Genomic DNA, 23218 nt, shown 5'->3' on the forward strand with positions numbered 1-23218 from the left:
GGACGAAGAGGCTTAGAAATGGCTAGAGGTTTGGAGCTTTTTACTCCATCCTTTCCAACTGCACTCTAACTGAAGAGTTTGGTAGGTTCGTTTACCCGACTGCTCTCTTAATATTAGGGCGCCTATAGACGCGCTTTATATGCTCGGGCCTTTTTGACCTATTGACCTCGCCGTACCCGTTGGCCACGTGTATACTTAACGCGATATCGAACCGTTATTTATTTAATTAGTGGTCTGGTCGCTGTCAACTAATCGAAGGTTTAAGCGGAACTTCTTCCGCGATTAGCACGCGCCGATTATGAATAATAATTAACCGTCTCGCGCCCCAATTCGAAGACAATTTCTCGGATTATGACGGCCAGTAGTTTATCGTCGAACAATTCGAACGAAGGTCACGGTAGCGATAGTCGAAGGACGTACAGATTGAGCGGCGTGGGCAGATCTTTTTCGCGGTCCACTTTGAGACGGTCTCCTCCTGCCGGCATCGTCCCGACAACGCCTCAGTGCTTCCTCAGTCCCTTCGCCGGACATTTCGGACCAAACCTCGACCCCAACAGTCCGTTCTTTTATCATTCTTCCGCAATACTCTGTGAGGATCATGGCGTTTGTTTAGGATTGATAATAATCGTGTTCCCAGTTTGTGGTTTCGTTAATCATGATTCAATTTTTGCAATTGCAGCGACGATCCCACGATGCGCCGGTTGCGAGCAACCAATCCTAGACCGTTTCATCTTGAAAGTTCTCGAGAGGTCCTGGCACGCCAAATGCTTGAAATGCGTCGATTGCCAAGCGCAACTTACCGAAAAGTGTTTCGCACGCAACGGCCAAGTATTCTGCAAAGAAGATTTTTTCAAGTAAGAAAGCGTTCGTTTTATTAAATACATTATTTTCGCTGTTTTGTATCGCATGATGAGCCTTTGCACCAACTAAGGCTACGGTCACGCCAAACCTTAACACCCAGTAGCCACGTTCACACCCAGTTTAGGTCGGTTTGTATGCCAGTTTCGACCGCCGACGATAATTCTTGGTTCACACGTGCGAAATCGCTTCACCCCGGTTCGCTTACAGCCAAGGCTTAATGCCATTTCCAATTATGACTAGAATTTTGAAAATACTAAAATGTATCCCAAAACAATTAGTTAATCATGTTTACTATACATACAGTAATATTATTGGACATTATTTAGAATTTTATTCCCATAATTTTGGAAAATACGAGCAATTTGACTTCCCCGCCTTGTCGTTTTGAAAGCGATTCTAAGCGAGCGGACTTGGACAAGTTGCTTCCCGAACCAACACGAAGTGATTTCTCACGCTGGTTTCGAAAACTAGTTATCTAAACGAAGCGATTTAAGGGGTAGGTGTGAACGCGGCTAGTGTGTATCGGTTTGAAAACTACTTATAACCAATTAAATTGAGATAAACATACCGCGGAAGCTAGTTTCAAACGATAATGTGACCGTGGCTTTAGTAATTTTTCAATGTTTTGCACTGTATGATATCAAAAGAATCCTTTCTGTCACACCACGATATTAAATCCGTAGGCACTCCAGGAATTTTTGATCAGTTAGGTCAAGTAAGTTTGACCCCTTTAAAAACAATTTTTTACTTTTTTAATTCCTGAAATATATTTGTGTTGAATGTTAAGAGATTGAACCAGTTCCCCCTTTTGAATTTCAAGGTATACAAAGACCAGTTTGGCCTACCTCGTGTCACCGCCACTGTATGAAATACAGGGTGAAAGCCTCAGCCGTAGTCCAGCCTCGATACTTCTCCTAGTACACCAGAATGCTGCGGGTGGAACACTTCTACTGGCGCTGCGTCGGCTATTTAATCCGTTATTTAATTATCCAGCTTGAATTTGTAGAAATTCTAGCTGGATTTTACTAGGTCTTTATTTTCATTTTCACATTTAAATCGTTGTCTTCTCTAACGGAAATCAAGTGCGTTACTTTGTCCTTACCAAAATTAGTTAACCGATAATTAAATAACGGATTAAATTGCCGAAGCAGCGCCTGTAGAAGTGTTCCACCCGCAACACTCTGGTGTACTAGGAGAAGTACCAAGGCTGGACCATGGCAGAGGCTTCTACCCTGTATCTATGGTAATATTTGGAGTTTGACGCTGCATGATATCAATAGATATATTGTTGTGGCACCGTTAAGCCAATTAATACCATAAAAAGGCCGTCACGGAAACCCAAGAACCTTTACTTTATGTAACATTATAACCAACGTAGAACCAACGATAATCCCTTAAAACAGAGGCGCATAAGTTATCAATTTTAAATATAGTCATTTTGAAGGTCGAGTTCGCTATTTTCAAGGTCAAGATGGTCCTCTTTTATTTTTATTATAAAATTTTAATTTTAGAGATAAAGATTTTGAAGGTTGAGATAAAAAAAATTTAATGTTCGTCAATTACTAAAGGTTGACCATTTGGTTACCTCTGACCTTGGATTTTATAATAAGCAAATGTTACTCAGCAGTTACATTTTCAGGATATAAGCCAGATTCGCACACTGAAATCAGACGTTGTTTCTTTGGACTTCAAAACTGCCCAAAAATATGCTAATTTTTGTTAGGGTAAATTATCTCCAACGTATCACGATATCGATTGACAATGGTGAACTCCCATAATTAACAGGAGTCATGCTTGATTAAAAGTTTCAATGAAATCCTTAGTATCCTTTACCAAAATGACTCAATTCAATGTCCAAATTTGAATCTAAACTTCAAACAAAACCCATCCAATTTGAATAAAATTATTTTTGGATCAAATCGGAATAAAGTTGAATTTCCACACATTTCGGATTGTAAATAATTGGAAATAATTTAGGAATTAAATTTGATTGATAGATTAATTATTTTCTTAATGGGTTAAGTAATAATAATATAAGTCGCCCTTTTACACAAACATTTTGTAATGGCCTAATGTGTCTAGGAATACGTTAAACATTAGAACCATTTTGTAGTAATTTTTTAAATAAGCTTAAGAAAATGTAGATGTGTATGTATTAATTTTAAATAATTAATAGTTAAATTATTAATAAGCATATAACTAAGCACACCCGTAAATATAGAATTGCTGTGGGTATCGGCATGGTAGAGATCTCTGTATTTCTTATAAAGGACACTAATATAATACCATAAATCTATGATTACGTTCAAGAAGTGTGTCGTTTGTTCGAAATAATTACTGATAGCGGTTGAATGTATCGAGTGACGTAAAATTGACGTCATATCCAAGAATAATAACAAAAGTCAGAAAAATACTAAACTTTAAAACCAACTATCATGCGCTATACAAAGAGCACATATTAGACTAAGGCCGTTGTCTGAAAATCATATAAAAATGGATATTCAATCTCAAAATACCTCGCTGTAAAAATTTGACGGGTTCAAGATCGACACACTTATATAAAATTAAGTATAAGGTTATGATAATACACAAACATTCTTATGAACAAATAAATGTTTAAATTCTAAAATAATATTCAAAATTATTTAAAGAGACACAAATTCGTTTTAATTTAACCAGTTTCACGCGCTTGTTTCCAGAATATGATTGGTTGTATCTGCTACCGCGTAGTAATTCCTGGTCGGATTTTTTCAATTGCCGCCGTGGCCCTTTAAAGAACTCTGAAATCAAATAATTAAAAATTATTTGGCTTTGGCTAAAAATCAAATTAATTATCTCCGAAACATTTAAGTTAAGCTAACATTTAAAATAATAATTGCTGATTTTTACCGCGACATCGTACGTGACTCGATAGAACTAAAATGGTAAATTGATGATAAATTTAATACTCTAGGTTTTGAACAATTGCGATTTAGTTTCTCGATTATGATAAGTCTCTCAAATATTTTATACATAATTTATTATTGATCATCTTCAATCTCGACAAAACAAAAAAATTTCGTTAAATGCTTTAATTAAAATTTTTCGGTACACTGCTCATTTGCTCAAAGGCCCTATTGATTATACCTTGAAATTTTAAATATTTTAAATTTAAGTTCAAATTTAAATGATATTAATCGTCACTGATGAAACCTGACTATCCGATAATGATCTCTATATCTAAATGAGTCTGTACATATAACTACACGGTATACTTTTGACATTATACACTCGGTAAACAACCAAAGCAGCGACAACTCGTTGGAGAAATAATTCAATAATTTCACTGAATATCACCTTTTTTTCACTTGAATTGATAGAACTATTTTACACTAAAATTCAATTCCACTGAAACAATACTCCAAATGGCACATTTTCCATTTATTCAGTACTCAAATGCAAGCATTTACGCATTCACTAAATTTTGACTTCAAAACGTTCCGATTTGTAAAATATTAGTGATTGCAACTGAAAGTGTTTTTAATGAAAGTCGATAGGCAATCCACTCAGATTCCTATTCATCATGTGTATTTTATCAACATCAAACAATGTATCAAATGGTGCTTTAGGTTATAAGGAATACCCTTAAACAATTAGTTAATAATGTTTTGGAAACTATATATTTCTATTTGGTTTCTTTTGGGTTACAGTTAAATAAAGTTGGACGAAAACCATTAGTTTATTTTTAAATAATTTTATGGGAAAGTTATTTGTAAGGAAATATTCATTTTGGATCATGATAAGGGTTCAACACCGAAAGACATTTTTTTAAATTAATTTGTAAAAAGTAGTTATCTTTGGTCAATAAGTCTCAAAGCGTTCCGCTCAGCTTTTCAACAAAATGAGAATTTTTGAGGCGATAAATTTTTAAAATTAAGTAACAAAATTTCAGGAACAGTTTAAGCCAACTCGCTAGGGTAGAAGTTTAGATTGTGGGAGAGGTGGATTGAAATGTTTCAACGTGAATATCTACGAAATATTCAAAGAGTTTCTTGCGGTCTGAAAACTCGGGGCTCTGTTTATTAAAATTAAACATCAAACGATCTTTACACTTAAAAATATTCGCGTTTGTTTAACTTTCCATAAGATGTTCAAACCGTCTAATCCGTGGATTTAGGTTTCTGTAGAAGGATTGGGGCAGACAATTGACAGAGATATTCGTAATTCAAACTTTATTAATTAAAATAATTACTTTGCTTTATTTGCACAAAATATATTTCAAAAGGCTGCTTTTCCCATGTTTGATTATCGGCCGCCCAACCCCGCAAACTAACCTATATTATATTTTATACATTAAATATAATTTATTAAGTGTTATATATTATATATTTTATATTCTATATTAAATATTATATATTTTATATTCTATATTAAATATTATATATTTTATATTCTATATTAAATATTATATATTCTATATTAAATATTATATATTTTATTATATATTATATATTAAGTATTATATATTTTATTATATATTATATATTAAGTATTATATATTAAATATTATATATTAAGTATTATATATTAAATATTATATATTTTATTATATATTATATATTAAATATTATATATTATATATTAAATATTATATATTATATATGTATTACATAATATATTATATATTATATAATAAATATTATATATGTATTACATAATATATTATATATTAAAAATTAAATATTAAATGTTATATATTATATATTTAAAATTAAATATTTAATGTTATATATTATATATTTAAAATTAAATATTTAATGTTATATATTATATATTTAAAATTAAGTATTAAATGTTATAGATTATATATTTAAAAATAAGTATTAAATGTTATAGATTATATATTTAAAATTAAGTATTAAATGTTATAGATTATATATTTAAAATTAAGTATTAAATGTTATAGATTATATATTTAAAATTAAGTATTAAATGTTCTATATAATATATTATATTTTATATTATATGTTGCTTAGTGACCCTTCTGCTTCCGCCCCTAATGACATCGATAAATAAAGCACGCACTGTTCTTTGGTTTTATTAACAATTGAATGTAATTATTAATCTTACAATACCATTCTATATATTATTCTATATTTAATTTAAGCTAGCTCACTTCCATGCTTACAAATTAATTGTTCTTCTTTTTAAATAAGAATAGATCACGGTAATTTTGGGTTACTTATTTCGTATTAATCTTTAGTTGTCTAGCCAAAACTATAGTCGTAAATTTTGACTTTTGATATAAATATCTTAACGTTGGAATTCAACGGAAGCCCGAGCGTAAAAGATGTCTGCTGAATAGCGACCGCCATGCAATAATTGGTGAAGAATTTCACTATAAATTGCAATGGACTGCTCATATATAGGGCACTCTGAATGTTTATTAAGATCAATTATGATCATTTGAATACATCAGCAAATTTAAACTATTGTTTTGCTGTACATTACATTGAGTCCAAAATTATGTAAAAAATTAGTTATATTTGATCTACAATTTCATTCTGATTTGATCAAATTTATTTGATCCCAAGAGACTTGTATTCAAACGAAGTATTTTCATTAAAGTTGAATACAGATTCGGACATTGGCTTAAGCCAAGGTGGAAGTAGAACAATAAACATATTTAACGTATATTAACTTTATAAATTGAACTAAACTCTTTAATGGTTATGTAAAATATTTTTAGTCATTTCTTAATTCTAAAGCAAAGGGTTTAGAAGCCAAACCAAAAATTATTCTAAAGAGTCGGAGTGTAATAAACTACAAAATTTGCGAAGAAAATTACCATATGAGTTAAATCATAAGTAACTTAAGACGAAAAAGTAGGACACTGAACGATCTATGGTAATAATAGTTGAAATATGTATCTCCCTACTTCCTGGTGTGACACAATTACAGACAGGTTAGATACGAAAGTGCGTTTTGATCCAATTAGATTCTAAATATTTACCTTAAAATCAAACTCAATGTTTAATAGACCGTTTCAATAATTACAGAAAGTTTAATTTTCACTTTTTAAAGCCATTCAATTTTAAATAAGCCTTTACCGAACATTCAAATAAGCACCTTTACCTGAAAGCTTCAAAAACCCGAGGAGAGTCAGTCCTTGGCCACGTTATGATTTATCTTGTCATTGGAAAAATAAACTATGATTAAGAAATATCGTTGGAAAAATAGAAAGTGTCATACTTATGCGACTATTTTAGTTATGTAACAGAATTTGAATTTCCCCAACCACGTGAAAATGACATACATAGAGTTGGTAAAATCCCGAAATTTCAATACCGAAATCTGGTATTCGGAGGAGCTATTAGAAACCACGCGCCTAAATTAAATCCAATTATCTCGACACTCGAAGAGACCCTTTAAATTATTCGATTGACTGCTTTATTTGTGCTTAGTCTATTTTGGTCTTTTATTTCGTACCACCATAAGTAAAACCATAAGAATAAGCTTGACATTTTTTTATTTTTCCAACTCTAATTTTGCGATGATAGTCTGTTTAAACATAACGAAAAATTGCCACCCTATCTTTAATAATTTGCTTTGGTAAATATTTTTTCTTAGTCATACTTATGGTATTATTGTTACTAATGGTGCTATATAAAAAATTCCACACAAATTTTTAATATCTCAAGATAGCAGTGTCGTCATAAGTTTATATTTAAGAGTCTAGTATCAGTAATTGAAACTTTCCAAAATGTTTCCTTCTTTGAAGACGATACGGGACGAAATGCGCCGGGTGCGAGCAGGGCATTCCTCCGACGCAAGTGGTCCGAAGAGCTCAAGACAACGTGTACCACCTGCACTGCTTCGCTTGTATTCTTTGTAAACGGCAGCTCAACACAGGGGACGAATTCTACCTCATGGAAGACAACAAACTCGTCTGCAAAACCGATTACGAAGCAGCGAAAGCACGAGGTAAATTGACACTTTTTACTCAAATTAGACCTGGAACATGCCTATTTGCGGATGTATATTATAAAGAGAAAGTGTGGTGGTGGAGTGGGTAGCACTCTCACCTCGAAGCAAGAGGAGCCGGATTCGATCCCAGCTTGTGGCATTGGATGAAAACTCGGAACAGCTCCTTCCACGTTGAGTTTGCAACTTTTCTCCCCACTGTTTCAATCGGTTTCCACCGTTATCTTAAATTTTCCATTTCCATTACAAACTAGCTAAGGTTAACGGTAATATAAAGCTGTTGGCACGCGGGTTAATCTAAAACGACTCACTGATATCGAAGGTTTAAAATTTATATATCTAGTCGCTTGATGACTTAGGCCTAAGGTGTTGCCTTGGGAAATAGTCTAGCTGATTATTGTTTACTATTAAACCAGCCTTTGAAAACTGCGAATGTATACTTGTTTCATTTTCATAGCCTTGATAGTTTAATAGTAAACAGTAATCGTCACAATAATCAGCGAGACTAATATCTAAGGCACCACCTTAGGCCTAAGTCATCAAGCGACTATATATATAAATTTTAAACTTTTGATATAAGTGAGTCGTTTTAGATTAGCACTTTTAGGCCATGTCCATATTTCAAATCCATGTTAGCTGTGACTTCTAAAATTACATTTACCATTTATAAATGTCCTTAGAACTTTATAAATTTTCAGTAGACTACGTTTGCAGTCGTCCTTTAGCTTAGCCCACAGAACAACAACGATCTCCCAACTAAAGGACTTGGCACTTACGCTCGCAAAGGATACTAACAGTGTTAATATTGTTTTTCATTTCATTTCATTTCATTTCATACATTTTTGATTTTCCATACAAGTTTATCATGTGATAGAAATCGAATAAAGTGAATTTTGAGATTTCGAAGCGACGTATCTATGGCACTTTTCTAATGGCACAGCTCAAAAATACGAATATACAGACCACATTATTTAATTTAGTTTATTTGTCTTAAAGTAATATTATATCTTTTGATCTGAAACAAACGAAGTGGAAAATAAGAAATTTAATTTTTTATAAAATTAACAAAGCCTTTAGACCGAAATATGTTACCCTGATACTATCTTATGTTAGATTTCAGGTATATAATTGGACATTAACTTAATTTTTAATGGAATTAAAAATCGTTCTTTTTGAAGTCCTCCTCCGTATCGATCGTGTAAATTTGCAAAACAACATGATCTCAGAATTATATTAAATACATCTTAAATCTCACTTTACTAAACCAATTAGCAGATGTTAGAGTGTCGGAACTTTGAATGCACTAAAATTAACATTTATCTTCATATGAAATGAAATGTGATTGTTTAAATGTAGAGGGAAGCACGAAGCGCCCTCGTACGACAATAACGGCCAAACAGTTGGAGACGTTGAAGAGCGCCTACAACAACAGTCCGAAGCCAGCCAGACACGTCCGGGAGCAGCTTAGCCAAGACACTGGTCTGGACATGAGGGTGGTCCAAGTTTGGTTTCAAAACCGAAGAGCAAAAGAGAAAAGGCTCAAGGTAAAGAAAAAAGTAATGACACTCACGTTATTATTTCTTACATGTGACGCCATTGACGCAGTATTGACATCGATATACATTTTTACTTTCATGAACTCTTCACTCCTATTTTTTATAGCTTAAGATACTTACAACTTAAAAAACCATAGCTATATCGTCGCCTTAAAGCAAAATCCACGTAAATGTATGCACACATCTTAAAACGATACGAGAATTTGGCTTTCAGGCGACGATATGAATGAAAACGGCTCCTAGCAACCTTAGGTTCCGAGATCTCATAGTTTTTGATATTTGTGGGCGGAGTTTTTTACATGAGTAGTATGTAATTTCCATCTGTAGGTACAGTCATATGATCTGCTATAAGTCGAGAAAATTTCCAAAACAACCAATAATATCTATTCAAATAATTTGAATGAAAATTGAAAAGAGGTCGAATCTATTTCAAAGTTTTTGAGCTCAAATTATTTTTAAATAACCAAATCTCTCGATCAGCATATTTACTCATTTATTTGTTTTGTTGTTTATAGCTAGAGTAATGTTAAAAATTATCATATAAAACTTTTTCCAAAATGGATATAATATATGTCTTAATAATATAAATATTGGCAGCACTTCTACATGTAAACAGAGTAAAATAATAAGTCCACATATTGTATAATAATTACTTTTATTAAAAGGAGACGACTAGTTTCGCCATACCCGTTCGGGGGCTTCGGGTATGGCGAAACTAGTCGTCTCCTTTTAATAAAAGTAATTATTATACAATATGTGGACTTATTATTTTACTCCAATATATGTCTGAATTTAATAATGTTTCTAAGTTGTTCTTTTAAGTTCAGGAATTAGCTTAGAGCAATGACTGAGGCTAATATGGCGACTTCCTGCAACTTGTCTACTAAAACAAAACTAATCGATAAATTTTCAAGAGCTTAAAGGGTCTATGATCTTTTAGGTTTATGATTGATCAACGAATTTCACATGTCTGTCACCAGGTTTAACCGAAGCCCGGGGTGATTTGGAGCTAGATACGTTAAAAATAATTCGTAGTACGTGTTAGCAAACATTTTGGTGATTTAGTGCATACGCCCTTTAAAGATATATTTTACACACCTGGCACCCGAGCACACGCAACGCATTCCCATTTGGAACATTGAGTGTGGCCTCCCTTGTTTGGGTATAATTGTAGTATGTTTCCACATTTAGGTTAGGCTAGCTTAGGTTAAGTTAGATAAGGTTAGCTTGGGTTAAGTTAGGTTAGGTTAGGTATACGATTTAATCCAAAAATAATGTTAATTCCACCCTTGGATATTAATAATTAGTTAGGTTTATACCATTATAGAAATTCTAACATGCAAGTTATTCAATTTTGAAAAAAAAAGCTTAAGTGAAATCATTATTATATTCATTTCAACCATGAATATCGAACTGCATTAGGTTGTTTGGTCTGAGTCGTTAGGATTGGATTAGCTTTGTTAGTATGACGTTGATCACGAACCCCCACTCAAAAATGGTTTGGATGGCGAATGATTTGAAATTGGGATAGATTAATCGCGAAGGCTTAGTGCGCAATCTATTTCGTAACCTTTTAAAGACATCATTATAGAAATAGAAATATTATTCTAAGATTTAAAAGTAATTTTCTTAGCCCGGAAACATTTTGTGGATCGATTCAACGACAAACTTCTGATTGGCTTAAATGTTTACGTAAAACGTAGAAAGAGTAATGATATAATTCGATATTCAAGGTTGAAATTAATTCATTAATGGTAAAATTTATAAAAAAATTATTAAGACCAGTTTATACACTGTTTCATTAATTATTTTGAAAAGTATTAATTTTTAATTTCTGTCCTTTCACGGGCTTAAAAAATGCAAGAGAGAGTGTTGTAGTATTTCAAGTCAGAGATCGCTTTAAATCCTAAATTTCAGAAAAATCTGAAATCATTTCAGCTTTTTGTAAAAAATATTTTTTCATCGGTAGGTGCTAGAAAAACGTTTCAATGAGAAAGTTGTAGAATGCTGTCGAAAATGTTCAAAGAAATTAGTTTCATTGGAAAAGAACACTTTTTCACGAAGATATGAGCTGATGAAAAAAAACCAAGTTGTCCATAGGGGCCAATAGCCTCCGCATTTTTGTACGTAAATGAAAGAAATCACGTTAAAAGATTAAATTCCTTAAAAAAGGGACATGTAATTTACCAAATACTCACAAAGGTCAAGTATTCAATTAGTATTTAATGTGATATCTTTTGGATTTCAACCATTCTCTAACGTTTACTGAGTCTAATCAACATGACACTAAATTACTCTCGTGATCAGCGTGCTTTTATGGTCGAGTTATTTTATGGTGAAGCCAATCGTAACGCGCATAGGGTTAGTGAATTGTTCACCGATCGATATCCAGATAGAAGACCAAACCACAACACTGTCCTTGGAGCTGTTCGTGACTTTCAGACTTACGGAAACGTCAATCCCAGTTTCGTCGACCAGGTCCTCAAAGCATCATCATGGAAGACACCGTTCTGGCCTATTTGGTTGCGTATTCTCGAGCAAGCGTCAGAGGTACAAGCGACGATCTCGGATTATCGACGAACAACGTGTGGACCACTCTTCACAATCATAACTTCCATCCGTATCGAGCGACCCTCCACCAAGCTCTGCACGAAGGAGATATGGAACGTAGATTTGATTTCTGCAACTGGCTTATAACCATGTCTGATGAGAACCCAAATTTCATCAATCAAATGCTGGTGAGCGACGTGTGTTCCTTTGGGAGAGATGGGCCTTTCAACCATCAAAACACCCACATGTGGTGTGACGAAAATCCTCACTGGCGTTTTCCTCGCCATCCTCAACAGCAACTCCGACTGAATGTTTGGACGGGTTTGCTCGGGGATCGAGTTATTGGCCCATCTTTCCTCCCAGCTCGTCTTAATGGACAACGCTACTTGGCACTTTTGCAGAACGAAATTGCAGACGCTTTAGACGATATTCCGCTGGAAGCTGACAGACAGATGTGGTACCAACACGACGGCGCACTACCCTACCTACCTAGATGTACAGTGGAGCATCTAAACAACGAGTTCCCTCAGCGTTGGGTTGGCAGGAACGGTCACGTTCGATGGCCTGCGAGGTCTCCGGACCTAACTACGATGTGCCCCCACAAGAAAAAGTCCAATTTTACGTGACGCCCGTTGAGAACATCGAAGTTTTTGCGTCACCGAATCATTGCAGCCTTCGAAATTGTCACTCCTGATATGATCAGACGGTCGTTTCAAAACATGCTTCATCGTGCCCAAACATGTATCGCGGCAGACGGAGGTATCATAGAAGCTCACTTGTAAAATTCCTATGTTTATTCGAATAAAATGTTCAATTTCAGACATTTCTTTCATTTACGTACAAAAATGCGAAGGCTATTGGCCCCTATGGACACTTGTTTTTTCATCAGCTCATATCTTCGTGAAAAAGTTATCTTTTATATTGAAACAAATTTCTTTGAACATTTTCGACATCACTCTACAACTTTCTCATTGAAACGTTTTTTCTAGCACCTATACCGATGAAAAAATATTTTTTACAAAAACCCGAAATTGTTTCCGATATTTTTGAAATTTAGGATTTAAAGCGATTCCACACTAGAAATAATACCCTGAAAATTTCGCAACTCTATCTCTTGCAGTTTCTGAACAAAATGCCCAGTCAGAGCAATTCAAAACACCCTGTATACAATAATTAGAAATAATGAATATAATATTGATTCCACATTAATAGATTGATTTTCATATAAATTGTTATCTAAATTTTATGCCAATTTGAAATTTGTAAAACGTCGACAGCTTACCACTAGACCCCAAATTTATGTTAAACAGTTACGAATGTCTTGATATCAATGTGACAAAAATGTACGAATTGAATCACCAAGGTACATTAATTAATTGATTTTAGATGAATCATCTAAAGATTGATTATTAATTGAAGTCATTGAGTGACTTGTAATGTCATAAAAGCAGGTGGCCGGGTTATACAGCGTAGGAGGGTGGTGGCAAGCTCTACATGCCACGCGAGCAAACAGCTCACTAAACTTACTATTACCAAAACAAGGTTTTATGGAAATCCCTTTAACCAATGGGGAGAACTTGAAAACTCCACGCAGAAGAAGTTGTTTCCGAGTTTTCAACCAGTGCTACAAGTTGCAAAAGTGCTTAACTACTCTACCACCCCACTTAATTAACTTTAATTTAATTAAATCCAATATTATAGACTTTGTTTCGTGCCAAAACTCCATTGTCAACTCAACAAAATCATGATGGACAACACTTTATCCTGATATCCATTGTTAGTAGATTGCTAAGCAATAGCATCACACATTTATAATAAACTATAATATTTAATTTTGCACTTATTTCTTAGTTATAATCGAAATTATTTTTAAATAAACCAAAGACTAACAATTATATTTCTATATCTGAGGAATGAGTAATTAATTATCATTGATTTTAGAATATACTGCGGCTATTACTGTCGTCATGTGGATTACCTTAGAGTTATACAAGAAATCAGCCTGAAAATTACCAAATTTTTCTATAATCACAATCAGTGACACAAACCTTCAATCACTTCTATAGTCACGTACTATTCTCATAATAGTGAGCAATAATAAAATATTTGTTTTGCAAATTTACATAGGAAAATCGACAGTTTTGGGTCAATTTTTACTGACAAACAATCCAAACTAAATTCAACAGACTACAAAACGAGTCTAAATGGACCGAACACCTTATTTTATCTATGTTAATAAACATTCGATTATTATTGGGAGTTTGAATGATCAGTCCGTAAACTGCGAGGTCGTTGTTACACAAAATTATAATTTTAGCGGAAACAAATGCAAACAACATCAAAGGTTTATTGAAAAATTTAAATTTTTAATGTGCAAATTGGGTTCATTCATAAATAATTACGTTAGCCTAAATGTTGTCATAAATTCAGTGAAAATATTTTGATCAAATAAATGAATTAAGTTCGAAAATATCTACAGTTTTATTAAGAAACGTTTAATTTACGTTTAGATACTTCAATTAAGTAAACTAACATTATATTGTAGTTTGACGGTAATAGTAAGTGTACGGAGCTGTTGGCTGGCGTGGCATGAAGGGCTTGCCACTACCCTCAAACTACTTGTAACCAGGCCACCTAATTTCAAGGCATTAGCTAGGCTGATTGTTATTATTATAACTATTATTATCTATATTTTTACCAAGTACATTATTAAAGGGAATATAAACTCAACGCATTGTCTATGGAAGCTAGGAGCAACAAACACAACACACCACACAAGGAGAACGCAACCCGTCAAAAGTCGCGCATTTTTATGTTTACAGTTTTCATTTTTTAGACGCTTTAGCGCCTGCTGCCGTCGGAAGGGGGAAATTTCGAATGGTCTTCCCGCTTTCCGTAACGTTCAGCGTAAAGGCTCGTCCAATGAAATTTGTACACAACAATGCGCTAGCGTGTTTAAAGGCTAGCTGCGTTCAACTTGTGTTTGTTGCTCCTAGATGGAAGAATACCTAACAATGGAGAGGTCAATATTGGAAGTGTTGGTGTTCCACACCAAGTACCCAAGGCTCTATTCCCTTAAAGTGTGTTAATACTTACCATTTCATTAAGAAACATTTCATTTACGTTTAGATACTGAAATGAAGTAAATGATCGTGATAATATAAAACATCGAAATGAATGTTTTTGTCCAAATCAGAAAGACGCCGGCAAAAGCCGCTGGGGGGAGTACTTCCGGAACACGGCTTCGGGCGGCATCAAACAGACCTCGTCGTCCCCACCGACCCCCGGATCCGGAGGCTCACCGCCGACGTCGCCAGAAAGTCAATCGATTCCGGACGATATGATGGTGACGGTGTCCACGACCCCAACGCCCACTGGCCGCAGCCGAGGAAGTGACCACGGCTCCGAGAGGAGGGGAGGGAAGAAATCTTCTACGGCCTCCGATCTGCTGTCGGACAAAGACGCTCACCTAGGAAATACATATCGAGGTATTCGTTTTTCTTACTACAGAGATTAAGCAAGAGCTCTCGAAGGTTGAACGGCAACGTCGGGAGTACCTACACTTTCGCAAAGCGCTATAGAAGTTTTAACAACAACTTAGGGAGTACCTCAACGTTCGAGAAGAAACATTCATTAAAATCGAATTTTAACAAATTAGTTTTGCTAACCCAGGGTACACGAAGAATTAAAAATGTGGTTTGAATAATACTAAAACAGGCGTTATGTATGAGTGTTTATTTGTTTCTTCGTGTGCCCGGGTGTATCGAAAATGTCTCTTTTTGTGCACTCCTACTTATTTCACCAAATCCGTCTTAATTGTACAAGGCGTAGGCGTATTTGAAGTATTTACGCTTTTTAACAAGTATGCTGCTAGGTAAATTATAAGTAGTCATAACTCTATCTCTATTGGTTGAGTTGGAAAATTATAATTATCAATATTTTAATTTAAACACTATAAATGTATTACGACGTGCCACGTAAGCTCAACGGAAATATGGCGTCGTCTTGAAGTTGTGAAATATTCTACTCCGAAGTACAAACGGGGAAATAAAACGTTTAATCATGGAAATTGAAATTATTTACCATGGTTAATATTATAATAATATAATTATAATGATTATAATTATAATCATTATAATTATAATTTTAATAAATATTATTAAAACGTCTAATATGTTTTCGTGACTCCCGATGTTGTTGTTCAAACTTCTCGAGTGCTCTGCTTAACCTCTATTCTTTAAAAATTGTTTAAACCGAGTTTAGGGGTAATTGACGCTAGTTATGTTAAAAACTCGAAACTCGGGTGTTAGCACATTATTATTTTTTATTTCATAATCCCTTTAACCGTTCTTTCAATTCGACGGCTAAAGAAAATGGTTGGGATTTTAATATTCGTAGTCGCTACTGCGCGGCGCAAATTATATTTTAAGTTCATTCGAAGGTTATTTCGAATTCTCTAGTAAAACAATAGAAGTTAACACACTTTAGATATTTATTTCCTGAACCAGGGTACACTGCGGCAAAAATACGTTATGAAATGATACTAAAACCCGCCTTGCCCTTATGTAGAGCTATTGAGCATTGTCTACACATTAAATTTTGTTTTCGTGTATCCTGGTTTACCGCAAATATCCCGTTTTGTGTTTCGTCTTAGTACTACAAGGCCAAAAAGGCTTAGGCGTATTTTATTAACACTATTGAACACGCATGCTGCAAGAAAAGTAGAACTTACCAAAGTCGTCTCTTTAATTGTTTGGAAAATTGTAATAATAAGTATATTTATTTAGATATTAAAAATATTATACGTATTTTAATCGATCTCGATACCCGTTTTTGTAAGATTTTTGCTTCTTCCGGTTGTGACGTCTCGATAGGTAGCGGAAGGGTATCAAATTAATTTGATCGGTGAGTCGGATTCTCTGATAGTTTTTAATCAGCGCATGGTTGTTAAAAACACGCGTAGACGATTTTGGTTAGTCGACATTTTGAATGAACAACGTTCAGGGCCGTGCAGAGGGGGGCAGGGAGTCAAAATCCCCGGGGCCCGGGTGAAAAGGGCCCATCGAAGAAGCTCAAGGGCGGAGGGTGCAAATGAAGTTAACTTGGGAGAAGTTTTCAGGGCAAATCGAAGGGGCCCGCGAGTAAGTTTGTCCCCGGGCCCCAGGATAACTCTGCACGGCCCTGACAACGTTCAAGGTCTACAGAATCGTTTGAAAAATTCGGGATGAATTTCTGGTAGCTGCTTTCTCGCTTCTCCACCGTCGAAATTCAAACGGTTATGTGAACCTTTCAACGGCTTTTAAGCGTTTTGGTGGCAAACGCATTTATTAACGTGAAAATAATCAAATGATTGCTAATTCTCGTTCAAACCTTTATAGCATTTTACTTAATCTCTGTATATTTTCACGTCTCCGATCTCCGAGTCAGTGTGAAAAGAAAACAGGCTTTTTGCCCGTTTAAGGCGAAAGAAACCTTCCCTTGGCAAGTTGGCCGCCTGATTTTTACGGGCTTCTTCCTGAATTTTAACGACCCCAGAAAGTTTTTTTTTCTCCTCTACTCTTTCAAATCTCGCTATGTAAAAACTATGTAAGTGATGAAAAAAAAACCGTACGTTGTCATGGTAACGGCATTCGGAAAATTACTTTTTCGTCCCAGGGGCTTCTTTCTGGGCTCCCGCCAGTTGATTTAGTCGGATGGATCAATATTTTCGGGGTAAAGAAGTCTTTCTTTTATATACTCCCAGGAAGATGGGGCTTTGGCGAGGGTAGCGAGCAGTCTGAATACCAGAGCTTCTCTTAATTAAATATTTTACTCCACTATGGGTACTAAATTTAAATTTCTTATTTCTTTTTAAAAAACCAAATATATTTACTTGAAGTTTCGTTTAAATGATATTCTAAATATTTTAATCGAATTGAATTGAAACCTTATGAAAGCCATTTTGGGGTCTATGTTCGTAGTCAATGTTAACTCTTAGCACTAATAAAGGCAGGGATTTACCTGCTTACGCCGTAAATATCGTTAAAAGGCCGTATAATTGTTTAAATTTTGGAAAAACTAAAAAAATTCGATCTGCTATCACAAAGAGCTTCCCAAAATTCGGGTTGAATTTTTCAATTAATTCTGTGGCCCTTAAAAAAGACGCGATTTAACACTAAATCGAGCTGTTAACGCGATGTTAAAAAATACAAATGTTGCTGGGGTGATATATTGAAAAAAATAGCTGTGACGCCTCTAAGTTTTCTGTAGGTACACATAATAATAACAATAATAATAGCACTTTCGCCTCGCAGCAAGAGGAGCCGGGTTCGATCCCAGCTTGTGGCACTGGGTGAAAACTCGGAATAACTCCGGCCACCTGAATTAATGGCTTCAAAAGTCGCTTGATGACTTAGGCCTAAGGTGGTGCCTTGGGTATTAGCCTAGCTGATTATTATCAAGGAAAATCCAGTAGTTTATCAGCTTCTCCCTTTGGCCGCTACACGGCTCTATGTAAACCTAAAAGACTAATTCAAGACTAGGCTTATAAAACGATTTGATTGTTTAAAAATGGAACCAGATGGCGACGGCGCTGTCAATACAAACAATTTAATATAGCTGAACTAGTCACTAATAGGGTTGGACATAAGGATATTTTTTTAGTAACTAGTGGGGGTAAAAATGGGGTTATAAAAACAATAAGTACAGCCAACAATTTGCTTTTCTGTCCGAATTAAAATAGGAGTTACATGATGTGATTTTTTTTAAATAAAATGGGATTGATGAATGATGAATTTATGATACGCCATATTCGCCATTATTTATTTATTATGTATAAATTTTAACTAGTCAAATTGACTAGTGAGCCCCCAGATTTCGATTAATTTTGGTAGTTAGAGCATTTATTATTATAAATGCCGTGACTAGTGCCTTATGTCCAACCCTGGTCTCTACTCGGCTCTGTCATTTTTCCATCACTAAAATAAAATAGCGGTCGCAATGCATTTTAATCTTTGCTTTGGAAAATTGTTTAATAAGTCGAATTGGTATCACAGAGTTGACAGCAGGCAATCGTAGCCTCGGGGTATACGCGTTATAATTAGGTAATGCATTATTATATACGTAGTTCCGTATTTGAGTTCCTTAGTACGGTGGATATATGATTTCTATTTATTAATATTAATAAATAATATTACGGTGACTTAATTCAAATTTATCGGGAAACGGTTTTCTGCGTGGCTTAACCTACTCGGTTACTAACAACGCCGAGTAAGATTCATGTATTTTTAGTGGGTTGGTAAAATTTAATAAGGAAACAAACCTTTATTTCCGTGTTTTTCTTAATACTAACATGTTCTATAAAAATGGGTTAAAAGTACTTCTAGTTAGAACACTACTGTAAAACATTTATCGCAAACGTTTAATCTAAATTTAAAAACGCTTGGACTACCTTAGTAAGATTTCACTGCCTTAGGCACCTTTTCTTAAACTAATAGTTCAAATTAGTTTACATGGGGTTATCTGTTACTTTTCAAATGACCGAATTTCTCACCTAATTTTTAGACTAAACGAATTTCTCACCTTATTCTTAGATGATCGAATTATTCACCTAATGTTTAGATGACCGAATTTCTGAACTAATTTTTTTGATGATCGAATTATTCACCTAATGTTTAGATGATCGAATTATTCACCTAATGTTTAGATGACCGAATTTCTAAACTAATTTTTAGATGATCAAATTATTCACCTAATGTTTAGATGACCGAATTTCTAAACTAATTTTAAATGATCGAATTATTCACCTAATGTTTAGATGATAGAATTATTCACCTAATGTTTAGATGACCGAATTATTCATCTAATGTTTAGATGACCGAATTTCTAAACTAATTTTTTGATGATCGAATTATTCACCTAATGTTTAGATGATAGAATTATTCACCTAATGTTTAGATGACCGAATTTCTAAACTAATTTTTAGATGATAGAATTATTCACCTAATGTTTAGATGACCGAATTATTCACCTAATGTTTAGATGATCGAATTATTCACCTAATGTTTAGATGACCGAATTTCTAAACGAATTTTTAGATGATAGAATTATTCACCTAATGTTTAGATGACCGAATTATTCACCTAATGTTTAGATGATCGAATTATTCACCTAATGTTTAGATGACCGAATTTCTAAACGAATTTTTAGATGATCGAATTATTCACCTAATGTTTAGATGACCGAATTTCTAACCTTATTTTTAAATGACCGAATTTCTCACCTAATTTTAGATGGCTTTTAAAGTCCGAATCTTCTCTGTTTATTGACTATTTTTTTTTCTGTTACTTTTTAGATTTCTGATTTTCTCTCTTACTTTAAAGATGATAGATTATTTTGACTAGAAGATTGATGACTAATATTCTCCGTAACTTTACAGATGACCGATTTTCTCTGGAGGCAAACGTGCCGTTGGGGCGGTCACCAGTCGGGTCCAACAACGGCATGTCGTACCTGGGATCGGCTGCTCATTCGTCTTACGTCGGTCCGGGGACCCCGCCATTCTTGGCGTCGACCGGTGCTCATCCGCTCTATTCGGGGTCACCCGCGTTCGGCTTCTCGGAAGGACTGGCTGGTGCTACTGGCTTCGGTTCGGCCATGCATAATCCGAACGGACACGCGCCACCGCTGCACTCGGGTCGGCTGCAGGGCGGCCCAGGAAGCTCGCTGACCCCGCTGAACAGAATTCCTCCTTCAGAACTCAGTAACGGTAGCAGCAATTCGGCTTATCCCGAGTTCCCTCCGAGTCCCGATTCGTGGCTGGACGACGTCGAAGGAAGCGCTTCGTCCTCGCACCCTGGCGGAGGTGGACCCTACTAATTTAGAGATAATAAATTATTAAGTTATTGAAAGACTGGTCGAGCTTTTATAGGACCCCATATAGTGGGGTTGATATTTACGTTTTAAATGGTTTTAAAACTAACCCCCGATATTTCTACTATGAAACCGCCACTTACGGTTGCCACCATGTTAATAACCAAAGAATGATGTTATATGTAGTATGTATAAATAAAAAGTGGACAATTAAGTAAACCGAAAACAAAGAATTTCTTAAGGGGTTAGAGTACATTTGGCGTGGGCAACTTCCTTATAAAGAATGGCCGAAGTAGACCTTTTTTTTGAACAACAGCGATTTCACGCTATAAGGACTTAAAAATAAATATGTTTATTTATATAGAATGTTAAAGTGGTTTTTGTTTCTACATGTACTGTTAATTTAATTGTACTTTTTTTCTCGCGAACTCTAGTAAACGGTTCGTTAATTGTATGCTGGATGTTAAACCAAATGCCAAAATAGCCGAAGGAATGCGAAATTCGCCAAAGAGGATGGAAAATCAAATTAATACAATACGTTTTGGACTTAATATTTGCATCCATTTTCTTTAGTTCAGACGGATTCGCTTTAATAAATTAATTAATTTACAGTTTTCAATACAACTTTAAGTACTAGACTTTTTGACGTTTTTTTCGCCAACTTCCAATTTTTCCTTAGCAGCCAAATCGAGAAATGGGTGTCTAGTTTTAAAGAATTCAACGCAAGCAGTTTTTGTAAAATGAAAGAAATTTACTACAAGGTGGTGTTTGTTCAAAATTTGGACTATACTATTAATATGTGAAAAAACGTTTTTCCAGTGAAAACTGGAAATAGAACCTTAGAAGGCAAAAGCGTTAGTACCTATTTACATGTACCTTAGATTTTTCATTTAGGTGTAGTTTACCTACATGCTTCCAACGAGCAACTGATCAGGTAAATCAGATCTTAATTTTCAGATACATGTCTATAATAATTTAGTGAGATCAGATTGATATTTTACGCTCGCCTCACTGATCTAATCCGATCTGTTATAACTCATCTCACCAGATTCAGTTAGCTAACTTAACTATATATATAATTTTGTGAAAAGCAAGTTAAAATTTAAAATATAATTTAATCGGGGGATATGTAAAATCGGTAACTGTGAGGCACGTGAAACCTTGTGACATTCTATTTAGATTAAAATTGGGTTTGAACAACTGGTTTGCGTTTTGACGCACATCCCTGATCTGTTAATATCTATGCATATATGAATAAAGTCTGATATCTGATATATCGGAGGGGAGCACACCAGTGAAAAACTAAAAAGCAATTGTAATTGGTAACGCTTATTGAAACAGTGAATCTAATTCGTTTTTCTCTCTAATAATGCGTTTGCAAACGCCAAAACGGTCAAAACTAAACGAGAGACATAATTAATGCGCAACATTCTCCATGGATGTCGCTTTAACATTAAAAATCTTCCGAACCTAGCCTTTACAGCGACATCTATCTAGAGTGTTACTAATTAAATGCATGTTTTGCTCAGTCCTTAACCGATTTGTCGTTGCAATCGCTGTATCCGTTTGCGAATCGTACTTATACCATCTACTGGAATGGCTGGTGACACTGGAATAACCAAATCTCTGATTTGAAAACTGAAATATCAATTTTTGTTAAACGTAAGTATTGCGAAATTTTTTTATCGTAGCTTTGCACAAAACATCGGGTAAATGTAGCGTCTTTATTGATTCAGCACGAAGCGTTTATTTAGCTGCCGTTAAATTGATATTCATGTAAATGAAAGGAAGCCTAACATTATTTTTCCAGTAATTTTCGTTAGTGCTTTTAGATGTCGTTAATAAATAAATGGGTGAAGTATACTTTGCCATTCAATTATTGGTGGTATCGCTAATTGTTATTGGAGCCATTCATTTGGTTGAGGGTAAGTTTATTCGTTTTATCATATTGCTCATGCAACCCACGGACTCTCAAAGTTGGTAAATAGGATATTTTTTCCATCCGAAACTTAGCTCAAACTATTATTATTTCGTCATCACATTGAAAGACTGACCAAACAGGCTTAAATTAGTTCTGGACTAATTCTGAGGATGTTATGCTTTATAGAAAGCTTTCTGATATTTGAGCTTCAGAATAAACTTGATTTTTAAAACAACGGTTATTATTATTTCTTCAGTGTTAATGTCATAACAATTCTTTAATGGACCTTCCAACTGCATAATCGCATAAGCAGATTGAAGTTTAACAACTTTCCATCTTCATCGAGCGAATTTTGTAGGGATTATAAAGATGGTTAAACAAGTTATAATGTGATAAAAACAAAGCAATGGTTAGGCGATCGTTAATTATATTTAGGTCTTAATTTTGTACTCACCTCGAACCATTGCTTCGTTTCATTTGCACTTAGTGGCTGTTAGTGGCTCTTCTTGAAAGATTT

The 23218-nt window shown here is 34.6% G+C and overlaps 1 protein-coding gene across 1 annotated transcript; it reads left to right on the forward strand.

Moving 5' to 3' along the window:
* The first annotated feature begins 351 nt into the window (after nt 1–351).
* Lim3 (Lim3 homeobox protein) lies at nt 352–20924 on the forward strand. Its single transcript, XM_090176668.1, has 6 exons — nt 352–589; nt 680–854; nt 7622–7824; nt 9181–9368; nt 15127–15418; nt 20347–20924. The coding sequence occupies exons 1-6, from the start codon at nt 352–354 to the stop codon at nt 20784–20786; spliced, it is 1536 nt and encodes a 511-aa protein (XP_090032794.1). The 3' UTR covers nt 20787–20924.
* Nucleotides 20925–23218: the final 2294 nt, after the last annotated feature.

This window comes from Leiobunum rupestre, chromosome 5 (assembly GCF_980474605.1).
Source record: "Leiobunum rupestre chromosome 5, qqLeiRupe1.1.hap1, whole genome shotgun sequence".
NCBI lineage: Eukaryota > Metazoa > Arthropoda > Arachnida > Opiliones > Sclerosomatidae > Leiobunum > Leiobunum rupestre.